This window comes from Triticum dicoccoides, chromosome 7B (assembly GCF_002162155.2).
Source record: "Triticum dicoccoides isolate Atlit2015 ecotype Zavitan chromosome 7B, WEW_v2.0, whole genome shotgun sequence".
Lineage (NCBI taxonomy): Eukaryota > Viridiplantae > Streptophyta > Magnoliopsida > Poales > Poaceae > Triticum > Triticum dicoccoides.
The window spans coordinates 468869545-468883340 of record NC_041393.1 but is presented as its reverse complement, the minus strand read 5'-3'; the positions used below and the strand labels follow the sequence as shown (position 1 = coordinate 468883340).

At 46.6% G+C, this 13796-nt stretch overlaps 1 protein-coding gene across 1 annotated transcript; it reads left to right on the top strand.

Moving 5' to 3' along the window:
- The first annotated feature begins 1959 nt into the window (after window positions 1-1959).
- On the top strand, window positions 1960-3556 carry LOC119336125 (anthocyanidin 5,3-O-glucosyltransferase-like). The gene has a single exon (XM_037608146.1). The coding sequence runs from the start codon at window positions 1960-1962 to the stop codon at window positions 3361-3363; it is 1404 nt and encodes a 467-aa protein (XP_037464043.1). The 3' UTR covers window positions 3364-3556.
- Window positions 3557-13796: the final 10240 nt, after the last annotated feature.

Sequence of the window (13796 nt, the reverse complement as noted above, 5' to 3'; positions counted from 1 at the left end):
GCGAGAGTGATAGAAGCTTAAACTCGAGTAGGTGGGTTGTTGTGTATGGGATAAAGAGGACTTGATACTTAATGATATGATTGAGTTTCATGACCTTAATGATCTTTAGTAGTTGTGGATGCTTGCTAGAGTTCCAATCATAAGTGCATATGATGCAAGTAGAGAAAGTATAGCTCATGCCTCTCCCTCATATAAAATTACAAGAATGATTACCGGTACTTGTTATCAATTGCCTGGGGACAAATGCCTTTCTTGTTGACAAAAGCTAACCACTTTTATTACCTTGCAATTTATTCATAGTTTTATTCTCGAAAAGTACTCGTAGTTTTATTCTTGCAAAGTAGTTTCATACTTGTTTTAGGTAAAGCAATCATCAAGTGTGCGTAGAGTTGTATCGGTGGTTGATAGAACTTGAGGGAATATTCGTTCTACCTTTAGCTCCTTGTTGGGTTCGGCACTCTTATTTATCGAAGAAGGCTACAAACGATCCCCTATACTTGTGGGTTATTAGTGGCCTCTTCTCGTCGTCATCGGTCCACGAGAAAACCACGGCCGCGGGAACCGCCCATTCCTGCAGTACCATCGGCCTCACGCTCCACGGCCGCATGCCGTCCTCTTCTCCGCTTCGCCATGCCTGCTGCCTGCTGCCTCGCGCTCCGGGGCCTCTTCACTGGCCGCATCTCCGCGAAGCGCAAGCTATTCGACGCTTTGCCCGCAAGGTAGAATGGATAGTGGGGATGAGTATTTTTTTCAACAATTTGAATTGTTCATCGGACGATTCCTTGTCAGACGATGAGGGGCTTAGGGTTGCGGCTTTGATCGACAATGACCACGTTACTAGGCAGCGGCCGAGGTTCAGGGGATCAATCCCGGGTCATGCTCTAGTGTTGAACTGCAATAGAGAGAGCGGCTAAAAAAGACACGAGACGTACGTCGCTGTGAGACGCACATGACGCGAGGCGAGTCATTTTTCTCTCGGATACAGGCGACTAGAAACCTAGCGGCGCCGTTGTGAGACGCACTGGACGCGAGGCGAGTCATATTTTTTCTCGGGCACAGGCGACTAGAGACCTAGCCACGCTGCCAGGAGAGTTCTTCCGCCGCCTTCCTCCGACGACGACTCCGCTCCGCTGACGAACACGGTCGTCGGTGGTGAATGGGTCGCTCGATCTACTTAGTTTATGCCCTAGTAGCTTAGATTTTTTTGGGTCGTCATGGTCTTGCTTGGGAGGCGGGATGGCGGCGATGAATAAAGAAGCTTCAGATCCTTAGGTTCTATGGTTGTGGATGAATTTGTAAACCAGTCTGTTCAAGCTAGGATAGCGTGGCGACGACAGCATCCTCGTGGTGGACTTGTGTGTCCTCGGGCTCCGCCGATGCGACGACATTTGCTCCAGCGCCGATGTGAAGCTTGGGAGGTAGTCCAAGAGCGGATGTAGATTGTGGTTTGCATTGGTGGCATCTAGAAGATGGTGGATCATGTGCTGGGGTTGTGGTTCATGGCTGGTAGGTATGGTTTCCTCCTCCGACGTCTTAGTCTTGCAGGAGCGTCAGATCTGGAGTTGGACGGCGTGTGTGAGATGTTGCCCCGATCAGATATATTCAATGGCAATGGCTCCATCTTTGGTGAGCCACTTTGAAGGTCCGCAAAACTGCACATCATAGATGGAGCCGCGTCGAGGTCAGCTGAGGAGGTGATTCGTCATTTTTTTTCTTTTCTTTGATGGCTGCTGTAGTGACGACGAAGGCAGATGACTGACAATGGTGTCAAGTTCAAGAAATTGTTCGGTCATGATTGTTCTTTTCTTTCTTGATTGGTGACACTTATTTTAGAAAGGTGGAAATATAAATGAGACACGTATAAAAAAACGATATAAGTCACATGGCCCACTCGTTTCTCCCCTCCAGTGTGCACATCACTGACCAGGCCACCAAGCAAAGCTGAATAACACCACTCCAATGTCAACGCCGAGAAGGGTGGTCGTCGTCGCCGGCCAGAGCCTAAGCCACCTCATCTCCATGCTGGAGTTCGCCGCGATGTGCCTCCGTCGCGGCCTCGCGGTGACCGTCGCCGTCCCGGACCCATCCCTCACCGCCCCGGCCTTCCGCTCCACCATCGGCCGGTACGCCTCCCGGCTCCCCGCCCTCTCCGTCCACTCCCTCCCTCCCCCTCCCGCCCTCGACGCCGCCTCCGCTGCCGCCCACCCGTTCATACGCATGCAGGCCGCCTCCCGCTCCCAGGCACCTGTCCTGCGGGACTTCCTCCGTAGTCTCCCCGACGTCCACGCGCTCGTCGCCGACATGCTCGCCGTCTGTGACCTCGACGTAGCCGCGGAGCTGGGCATCCTGGGGTACCTGTTCTTCTCCACAGGCGCCGCCAGCCTCTCCGTCTTCCTCCAATTGCCTATGTTTTGCTCCGGGCGCGCCGGAAACTTGAAAGATCTCGGCGACACGCCCGTGTCGTTCCCCGGCATGTCCCCGATGCCGGCGTCTCACTTGGTCGACGCGGTGCTCGACAGCGGGACAAACCTGTACACGACTGTGCTGGACGTATTCGGCCGGATGGCGGCTGCGCGCGGCATTCTGGTGAATACCTTCGACGCGCTGGAGGGCTCAGCGGTGGCGGCGCTTAGAGACGGGCGCTGCCTCCCCGGCCGCGCCACGCCGCCAGTTTACTGCGTCGGGCCGTTGATCGCGGAGGGGGAACAGGAGGAGGAAAGGCACCCGTGCCTCCCGTGGCTGGACGCGCAGCCCGAGTGCAGCGTCGTGTTCCTCTGCTTCGGCAGCCGATGCACGGTGTCGCTCGAGCAGATCAGTGAGATGGCCAAGGGGCTCGAGAAGTGCGGGGACAGGTTCTTGTGGGTTCTGCGCGCGCCTCCTGCCTTCGCCGCAGCCGGCGGCGGACCGGACGCGGCGCTGTCTCTTCTCCCGGAGGGGTTCTTGGCCCGGACCGCGGACAGGGGCTTCGTGGTGACTGCGTCCTGGGTGCCTCAGGTGGAGGTGCTGCATCACTCATCCACTGGTGCGTTCGTAACCCACTGTGGATGGAACTCGACGCTGGAGGCGGTGGTCGCCGGTGTGCCAATGGTGTGCTGGCCGTTGGTAGCCGAGCAGTGGATGAACAAGGTAAACATTGTCCAAGATATGAAGGTTGGCGTGGAGGTGAGAGGGTATAAACGCGGGGGGCTTGTCAGGGCCGACGATGTTGACGCGGCGGTTAGGCAGATCATGGACATGGAGCTGGAGAGACGGCAAGCACTCGAGGAACGGATCATGGCGGTAAAGAAGAGCGCTCAAGCAGTACGGAAGGAAGGTGGCTCCTCCTGTACCGCGTTCACCGAGTTTATGAAGCAAATAGAGTAACAATTGTAATCATTAGCAGCAACTATCCATGAAGCAAATGGAGTGACCATTAGTTTATGAAGCAAAGGGACATCAGCAGCAGCTGCTCAGGTGCGGGTAAGGATCTGTAAGTTGCACGTTGCAGTATTGCGCACCATTGTAATTAAACTTGAATTATATGAGTAGTGTCCAATATGTTGGTCTATAATGTTTATTTTGCTTTGATTCTATGTGCGGGAAATTAATGTTTAGTTATGTAATTCAATTCAAAACGGTACCTGAGAGCATATGCTTCAGACGACCAAAACAATCATAATAATGTCAAAAGGGATTCCAAGCCACCTTCTCCCCTCCCCTCCGTCGCCCCCCGTGCGGGCAACCGAGAGGCTCCAACCCTAGTTGTCGGGTCACCCCTCCTTCCCCTTCCTCCCCTCCGTTGCCATTGGTGGTCGGCGCTGGGCATAGCCCGTCCGTGCGACGGCGGCGACGGAGGCTCTCTTCCCTCTCGCGGGTCATAGGGCAACGCGGGGCGCCTGGCTCGAGGGTGTGACCCTGATCTGGACCGCGGCAGCGCCAATCTGGTTCATGGCGGCCCAAATTAGGACTACAACATTGTGGTGGCCGACCGACGTCCCATCGACGGCTGTGGTGGCAGTGTTGGCGCTTCTCCTACCGATCTAGGGCAGAGGGCCTTGGACCCGGGGCAGCGGCCCCTAAGATGGCCTCCCTGTCCGGTGGCGCAGCGGGGCGGGTGGGCTGTCGGGGATCGGGTCGGGTGGCCGGCGATCCAACGACGGGTTGGTGTCGCGGCTTGTTGCCTCGGCGGCCAACGGCGTCGAGCTACTCCCTCCTCCAATCCTTGCTTTGTGCACTCCATCTTAATGGACATGGCCCCGCTGCTTGTCGGTCACTGGATGGGGCAGATCGGGAGGTGGGGATTCGGATTGGGATAATTCCCTGGCCGGCTCCTGCCGGCCGCGACAACGACGACGCCTGAGGGTGCCGTTTCTCTTCCTGGAGACATGGTTCGGGTCCGCCCCACCTTTTCCCACTCCACGATCTCTCGGGTGAAAACCCTAGGACGGTGACGCCGCTTATGGCGGCGTGTCCTTCTTGAAGGCGTCGTCATGAGAGCTAAGTGGTGGTGGGCACAACTTAGGTTCATGGCAGTTTCAGTTGGCGCACCCCTCTTCCTCCAGGGGGCATCTGCTTCGGGCGGAATCCTGGATCTGGGTCTCCCAGATCGAACGATGACTGAAACTATGGTGTGATACGTCTCTGACGTATCTATAAATTTTTATAGTTCTATGCTATTATATTATCTATTTTGGATGTTTTATATGCATTAATATGCTATTTTATATTATTTTTGGGACTAACTTATTAACCTAGAGCCCAGTGACAATTTCTGTTTTTCCTTGTTTTTTGAGTTTTACAAAAAAAGGAATATCAAACGGGGTCCCAACGGAATAAAACTTTCGCGATGATTTTTCTTGGACCAGAAGACACCCGTAGGACTTGGAGATGAAGTCCAAGGAGTCCCGAGGCGACGACAAGCCTTAGGGGCGTGCCCTAGGGGGGCGCCCCCTGGCTTGTGGGTCCCTCGGAGGTCCTCTAACCCTAATCTTTGGCCTATAAATTTCCAAATATTCCCAAACGAACAGAAGCGTCCACCAAAATACTTTTCCGCCGTCGTAACCTTCTGTACCCGTGAGATCCCATCTTGGGGCCTTTTCCGGCAATCTGCCAGAGGGGGATTCGATCACGAAGGGCTTCTACATCAACTCTATTACCCTTCTGATGAAGCGTGAGTAGTTTACCACAGACCTACGGGTCCATAGCTAGTAGCTAGATGGCTTCTTTTCTCTCTTTGATCTTCGATACAATGTTCTCCTCGATGTTCTTGGAGATCTATCCGATGTAATATTCTTTTGCGTTGTGTTTGTTGAGATCCGATGAACTGTGGATTTATGATCAGATTATCTATGAATATTATTTGAGTCTTTTCTGAATTCTTATATGCATGATTTGATACCTTTGTATTTCTCTTCGAATTATCGGTTTGGTTTGGCCAACTAGATTGGTTCTTCTTGCAACGGGAGAGGTGCTTAATTTTGGGTTCAATCTTGCGGTGTCCTCACCGAGTGACATAATAGGGGTAGAGAGGCACGTAATGTATTGTTGCCATCAAGGGTAAAAAGATGGGGGTTTCATCATATTGCTTGAGTTTATCCCTCTACATCATGTCATCTTACTTAAGGCGTTACTCCATTCTTATGAACTTAATACTCTAGATGCATGCTGGATAGCGGTCGATGTGTGGAGTAATAGTAGTAGATGCATGCAGGAGTCGGTCTACTTGACACAGACGTGATGCCTATATTCATAATCATTGCCTTGGATATTTTCATAACTTTGCACTTTTTTATCAATTGCTCGACAGTAATTTGTTCACCCACCGTGTGTTTTCTTTCAAGAGAGAAGCCTCTAGTGAAACCTATGGCCCCCGAGTCTATTTTCCATCATATATTTTCAGATCTATAAACCAAAAAACCCAAAAATACCTTGCTACAATTTATTTATTTTTACTTTGTTTTACGTCTTAGTAATATTTTATATCTATCTCTATCAGATCTCATCGTTGCAAGTGACCATGAAGGGATTGACAACCCCTTTATCGCGTTGGGTGCAAGTGTTTGATTGTTTGTGCAGGTGCATAGATTGAAGACTTGTTCATACCTCCTACTAGATTGATACCTTGGTTCTCAAACTGAGGAAAATACTTATCTTTAATTTGTTGAATCACCCTTTCCTCTTCAAGGGAAAAACCAACGCAAGCTCAAGAAGTAGCAGGAAGAATTTCTGGCGTCGTTGTCGGGGAGGTTCTACGTCAAGACTACCAAGTACCCACCATAAACTCTCATCTCTTGCATTACATTATTTGCCACTTGCCTCTCGGTTTCCTCTCCCCCACTTCTAAAACGATTTCAGAAAAACACAAAAATATTTGCCTTCTTTCCGTTTGCCTCTATGTCTTACTTGATTTGTTTGATTGTCTACTTGGTATAATTGTGTATTTATTCCAATACATAATCAAAAAGTTTATGGATACTCATCCACTTGCTAATCTTTTTAAATTGCTAGTGAGCTGTGTGCACTAGATTATCTTTATGAAGTTTTGCTTGAAATTCGTGAATCTGAAAATTGTGATGAAGTGTTAAAAGAAGATATTTATGAAGTGATTCACGATAGCTCTTTGAATAAAAAGCATGATTACAATGATGTTATTATAAATCCTATTAATGCCAATTGTGTTAATAATATGCAAAACCCCAAGCTTGGGGGTGCTAATTTTGATATGTCCACTACCTATTGCAATGATCATGATTGGGATGATTCTTCTTATGATCTTGGAAATTTGTTGAAGCCTCACGATGAATATGTTTGCAATAATATTAAAAGTGGGCTTGGAAGAGTGTCAACTCTAGGTAATAATGTTCCCACTACTTTGGAGAATGATCAATCCTATGGAATTTTTGATAAAAGTGGGCTTGGAGAGGTCACGACTTTAGTTGATGATAATCCCACTATTTTGGAAAAGTGTCAACTTTCCATGCATGTGGATCATGAAGAGAATATTTTATGTGATAACTATATTTTAAATTTTATTATGATTCCACATGCAATTATTATGAGAAAGGAAAATATTATGGTAGAATTTTTCATGTTACTAAATTACCTCTCATTATGTGTAGATTGCTACTGTTTGTTTCTTCTTCCTTGCATATGCTAGATCTTGCTTGTCTTGCTAATTTGTTTTCCTATCGAATGTCTATGTATAGGAAGCATGTTAGATTTAGATTTGTTTGTCACATGTTTTATGATGGTCTCTTTGTGTTTCAATTATTATCTTTCATGTGAGCATCATCGAATCTCAATGCCTAGCTAAAAGGCTTTAAAGAAAAGCGCTTGTTGGGAGATAAACCAATAATTTTCCTTTTTTATGAGTTTACACACTATTACCTCTGTAGTAATTGTGTTTTGGTGTTTTATTTAGTGTTTGAGTCAAGTAAGACCTTTGGGATGGCTTACGGTGATAGTTGATTTGATCTTGCTGAAAAACAGAAACTTTTGCGCTCAGTAAAACAATTTCAGAAAATTACAGAAATGTAATTTTGATATGAAGTTTTTACACAAGATTGATATACAAATTGCCCAGTTTTCCTAATTTTCAAAAAAATTGGAGTTATAGAAGTATACAAAGTTTACAGATTGCTACTCACTGTTCTGTTTTTGACAGATTCTGTTTTCTATGTGTTGTTTTCTTATTTTGATGAATCTATGGGTAGTATCGGGGGTATGGACCATGGAAAAGTTGGAATACAGTAGATATTACACCAATATAAATAAATAATGAGTTCACAACAATACCAAAAAGTGGTGATTTATTTTCTTATACTAACGGGTCTCATGAGTTTTCTGTCGAGTTTTGTGTTGTGAAGTTTTCAAGTTTTGGCTAGAGATTTGATGAACTATGGAATAAGGAGTGGCAAGAGCCTAAGATTGGGGATGCCCAAGGCACCCCAAGGTAATATTCAAGGACAACCAAGCATCTAAGCTTGGGGATGCCCCGGATGGCATCCGCTCTTTCGTCTTCAATCCATCTGTAAATTTACTTGAGGCTATATTTTTATTCACCACATGATATCTGTTTTGCTTGGAGCATCTTGTATGATATGAGTCTTTTCTTTTTAGTTTGCCACAATCATCCTTACTATACACACCTTTTGAGAGGGACAAGCATGAATCGTGATTTATTGAAATACTCTATGTGCTTGACTTATATCTTTTGAGCTAGGCAATTTGTTATAGTGCTTCACTTATATTTTTTTAGAGCACGGTGGTGGCTTTATTTTGTAGGATTGTTGAACTCTCATGCGTCACTTATATTATTTTGAGAGTATCTAAACAGCATGGTAATTTGCTTATGTTATAAATTTAGTCCTAATATGATAGGCATCCAAGAGGTATATAATAAAAACTTTCATATAAAGAGCGTTGAATACTATGAGAAGTTTGATTCCTTGCATATTGTTTTGAGATATAAATATGGTGATATTAGAGTCATGTTAGTGAGTAATTGTGTATTGGTAGAAATACTTGTGTTAAAGTTTGTGATTCCCGTAGCATGCACGTATGGTGAACCATTATGTGATGAAGTCGGAGCATGATTTATCTATTGATTGTCTTCCTTATGAGTGGCGGTCGGGGACGAGCGATGGTATTTCCTACCAATTTATCCCCCTAAGAGCATGCGTGTAGTACTTTGTTTCGATAGCTAATAGACTTTTGCAATAAGTATGTGAGTTCTTTATGACTAATGTTGACTGCATGGATTATACGCACTCTCACCCTTCCACAATTGCTAGCCTCTCTAGTACCGCACAACTTTCACCGGTGCATTACACCCACCATATACCCTTCCTCAAAACAGCCACCATACGTACCTATTATGGCATTTCCATAGCCATTCCGAGATATATCTCCATGCAACTTTCACCATTCTGTTTATTATGACACGCACCATCTTTGTCATATTGTTCTCATATGCATGAGGCATTCGAGTTGTAATTCTTGAGTTGTAAGCAAATAAAAGTGTGATGATCATCATTATTAGAGCATTGTCCCATGTGAGGAAAGGATGATGGAAGCTATGATTCCCTCCAAGTTGGGATGAGTCTTTAGACTTTACGGAAAATAAAAGAGGCCAAAGAAGGCCAAATAAAAAAAGAAAAAGAGAGGCCAAAGAGCCCCCAAAAAATGAGACAAAAGATTGAAGGGACAATGTTACTATCCTTTTACCACACTTGTGCTTCACAGTAGCACCATGATCTTCATGATATAGAGTCTCCTATTTTATCACTTTCATATACTAGTGGGAATTTTTCATTATAGAACTTGGCTTGTATATTCGAATGACGGGCTTCCTCAAATTTCCCTAGATCTTCATGAGCAAGCAAGTTGGATGCACACCCACTTAGTTTCTTTTTGAGCTTTCATACACTTATATCTCTAGTGCATCCATTGCATTGCAATCCCTACTCACTCACATTGATATGTATTGATGGGCATCTCCATAGCCCGTTAATACGCCTAGTTGACGTGAGACTTTCTCCTTCTTTTTGTCTTCTCCACAACCACCATATTCTATTCCATCTAGTGCTATATCCATGGCCCATGCTCATGTATTGCGTGAAAGTTGAAAAAGTTTGAGAACATCAAAAGTATGAAAAAAATGCTTGTCTTGTCATCGGTGTTGTGCATGATTTAATACTTTGTGTGATGAAGATGGAGCATAGCCAGACTATATGATTTTGTAGAGATAACCTTCTTTGGCCATGTTATTTTGAGAAGACATGATTGCTTTATTAGTATGCTTGAAGTATTATTGTTTTAAGTCAATATTAAACTTTTGTTTTGAATCTTATGGATCTGAATATTCATGCCACAGTAAAGAAGATTACATGGATGATAAATATGTTAGGTAGCATTCCACATCAAAAATTCTGTTTTTATCATTTACCTACACGAGGACGAGTAGGAATTAAGCTTGGGGATGCTTGATACGTCTCCAACGTATCTATGATTTTGTTTTTTCCATGCTATTATATTATCTGTTTGGATGTTTAATATGCATTAATATTCTATTTTATATTATTTGGGACTAACTTATTAACCTAGAGCCCAGTGCCAATTTTTGTTTTTTCCTTGTTTTTGAGTTTTATAGAAAAGGAATATCAAACGGAGTCCAAATGGAATAAAACTTTCGCGATGTTTTTTCTTGGACCAGAAAACACCCGTAGGACTTAGGGATGAAGTTAGAGGAGTCCCGAGGCGACGACAAGCCTCAGGGGCGCGCCTTAGGAGGGTGCTCCTTGGCTTGTGGGTCCCTCGGAGGTCCTCTAACCCTAATCTTTGGCCTATAAATTCCCAAATATTCCCAAACGAGCAGAAGCGTCCACCAAAATAGTTTTCCGCTGCCGTAACCTTTTGTACCTGTGAGATCCCATCTTGGGGCCGTTTCCGGCAATCTGCCGGAGGGGGATTCAATCACGAGGGCTTCTACATCAACTCTCACTAGTAGAAAACATGGCTTTGGTCCAGGCCTGAAGAGGGCATTAATCCCGGTTCTCATACGAACCGGGACCAATGGGAGCATTAGTCCCGGTTCGTGAGGCCAGGGGGCCGGCCGGGCCTCGGGGGCCAATGGTCCCGATTCGTCTGATTCCTTTGGTCCCGGTTCCAAACACAAACCGGGACCAATTGGCCTCGCTCCTGGTCCACAACCTTTAGTCCCAGTTTGTGTGTCGAACCGGGACCAAATAGAGGCCTATATATACCTTGCCCGCGAGCAGAGCAGTGCACTGCTATGTTTTTTGGCCAGACATGGGAGAGCTTTATGGTGATCTAGCTCACCTCCTATGCACATGAGGTGTTCTATGAAATGCCCAAGCCACACTTTATAAGGTTTCTCCTCTCGAAGCTCCTTGTTCAAACTCCATTTTCCTCAAGATTTGTCTAGGTTTGGCAGTCCGTCCTGTCCTGTCCCCGTCCTCACCACTGTTGTGAGCCTCTTGTTCTTATATTCTTTCTAAAATAAAAAAAATTCTTACTTGTATGATTTAGATTGCTACTTGTATAATTTTCTTACTTTTATTATTGTTTGTTATTATATAGTGTGATGGTTTTGGTATCTATCATGGGAACGATTCCGACAATAATAAGGGACAGGGTAAAGGAGCATGATCTATCGAGATGCAAATGGGTGACACGATGGTTTTAGCGAGTTCGGGCCTCTCACGATGGAGATAACAACCCGACGTTTCGTGCTCCGGTGAGGCTTTGTTTTATCTGATTATGTATCCGGAGATTACAATGTGTATGAGAGCGAGAGGAACGGATCCTCATGCCTGAGCTGAGTCCTGAGAGTAGTGACGAGAGAGAGAGAGAGAGAGAGAGAGAGAGAGAGAGAGCTAGGAGGAGGAGAAGAATGAGGGCTTGCCCCCAAGTCTAGTGGTGGGGGTGGCTTATATAGAGTGTTCCACCCCCTCACCTCCTATGTTACAAAGTGGGGCATTGATGTCATAATGTCAGTCTACTATTAAGATGATGCTTTGAGTGCCTTGTTGGCTATTGGTCTTCGCATATCCGAGTGAGATCAGGTGCTTCGAGTGGAATGAGTTGGTCGAGTGGGGTGCTATGCTCCGAGTGGTTGTTGTCGTCCGAGTGACTTGGTGGTCATCCGCGTGGATGGTTTGTCGATTCTCCAAGCGATGTTCTGGGCCCATCTGATATGTGGACCCCATGCTTTATGATCTTTGACCCTTCATGGGCCTACCTATTATGCATGTCCCCAGCATTAGCCCCCGAATTGGTTGTGATTTTGCAGAACGAGTTTGTGAAAGACACAATTTGGCCCGAGTGATTACGGAAATACTCGGTACCCATCATCGTGCTTTCAGACAACCAAGGTTTGAACAAAAGCTCAATGGATTCTGGCACTGCGCTTCCCGACTGATCTAGGATAAGAGCCCGCGAGGAGCGACTTGGTGACATTCGTTCATCTCTCAGAAGAGGTTAACTCGTGATTAGAGTATAGGTGTGTCATTAAATCCGGGCAACAAGATTGACGCACGGACTGTTCTCTCGGAGAGATGCCATTCTTATCCCAGGGGAACGTCAATATGAGTCAGTTCTAGATCCAAACTTATGAGTTTCACGCTTTGAGTCTTAGAAGAAGGCTCAAAACAGGTCCACGGAGTTGCGTTGTACTCACCTTATAGCAATTTTTTGGTAGTTCGACGGGAGTCTTAGAACTTGTTTGTTTGTTGTTCGTCACTCGGACTGGTCAGGCCATATCGAGTGGAGATTACTCCAGTGGGGGCATGCTGGGTGCACCCACTGGGTGTAGTCCCCGAGACCGCCGTCGACTGCGGCCGTCGGCGGGGGTCTAAGAGAACTAAAAAATCTTCTTAGCTGGTACTGATCGAACTTGTTCTTCTCTGACTCGGAGGTCGAGTGATCTGGAGCTGGTCTTGCATCGAGCAAAATGTTTCTTTTTGAGTTCTCTTCCAGTGGGAGCACGCTGAGTGCACCCACTGGGTGTAGTCCCTGAGCCTCTGTTGGACTAGAGGAGTCTTGCAGAGGGTTTAAGTCTCCTGGTAAACCTCCATGCAGTCAGCATGGTAAATATCTTTGTCTAAAATTGAGTCAATCGAATGGATCTTCAAGCGTTTGGCATGGTAAATAAGCTCAGCCTGGAGCTGAGTCAGTCAGACTGATATTCGTGCACTTGGCATGGTAAATGAATCCGGCCTTGAAACTGTGGACTGTAGAAAAAAGCTGGACACTTCAGGGAGTAATCGTTCCAGTAGTACTTATTACATTGACCGTTAGCTTTTGCATGAAAGGGGTATTTGTAAGGGTACATTGTATTTGTAGAGGAGCTTTGTTTTCACCCTTTTGCATGAAAGGGATATTTGTTCGAGTGGACGTGCTTCCTGACTGGTCGGGGTATGTTGACTGCAAGGAAAAACTTGGTAGCACTCGTATGTCTCCTGGAGGAGATAGACTTGTGGTCCGATGTGGACGTGCCATGAAACCCGAGTGGCGATGCTAGTGTGTGAGCTGACTCTCCGGAGAGAGGCCACTCATTATCCCGGGGGAACAACAACACATGCCATCTCTGAGTCCAAGTTTGTGAAACTGACGCCTTGGAGCCTAGAATAAGGGCCAAGTGTATCTGTAGATGAGCGTCGTTTTCACCCTTTTGCAGTCCTGAAGATGACTCCAGGTAATGATTTGGGCGATCGTCCGAGTGAACGGTGCTACCCTTATAGATCTTTGGCGGACCGAGCATCTATGGTAAGAAAAATATTCCTGATATGATCAACAGGTTGATCAAATGGGCGTAACCCCTGAGGGTAGCATGGCCCACGGCTGTGCGCAGCCCCAAGTGATGCTCGAAGGGGGTAAGCTTGCTACAGAGTGCGATATGAGGTTTGATCATATGAGTAACTTAGTCATTCCCGTGTAGACGTGCACAACCGAGTCGCAACGCGCGGGGCGACCGGGGGGCGAGGACGTGTACAACCGAGTGACGACGAGCGAGGTGTACGGACGATGAAGACGTGCGCAAATGAGTGGCGACACGCGGGACAGCCGAGTGGTGAAGACGTGCACAACCGAGTGACGACGCGCGGGGCGGTCGAGTGGTGAAGACGTGCAAAACTGAGTGACGACGTACGGGGCAGTCAAGTGGTGAAGACGTGCACAACCGAGTGGCGACGCGTGGGGCGGCTGGATGGTGAAGATGTGCACAACTGAGTGGAAACGCATGGGGCGGTCGGATGGTGAAGACATGCACAATTGAGTGACAACGCGCGGGGCGGCTG

Bases quoted from the DNA above. Each gene is read 5' to 3' on its own strand.
- LOC119336125 (XM_037608146.1), top strand. From the start codon at position 1,960: ATGTCAACGCCGAGAAGGGTGGTCGTCGTCGCCGGCCAGAGCCTAAGC.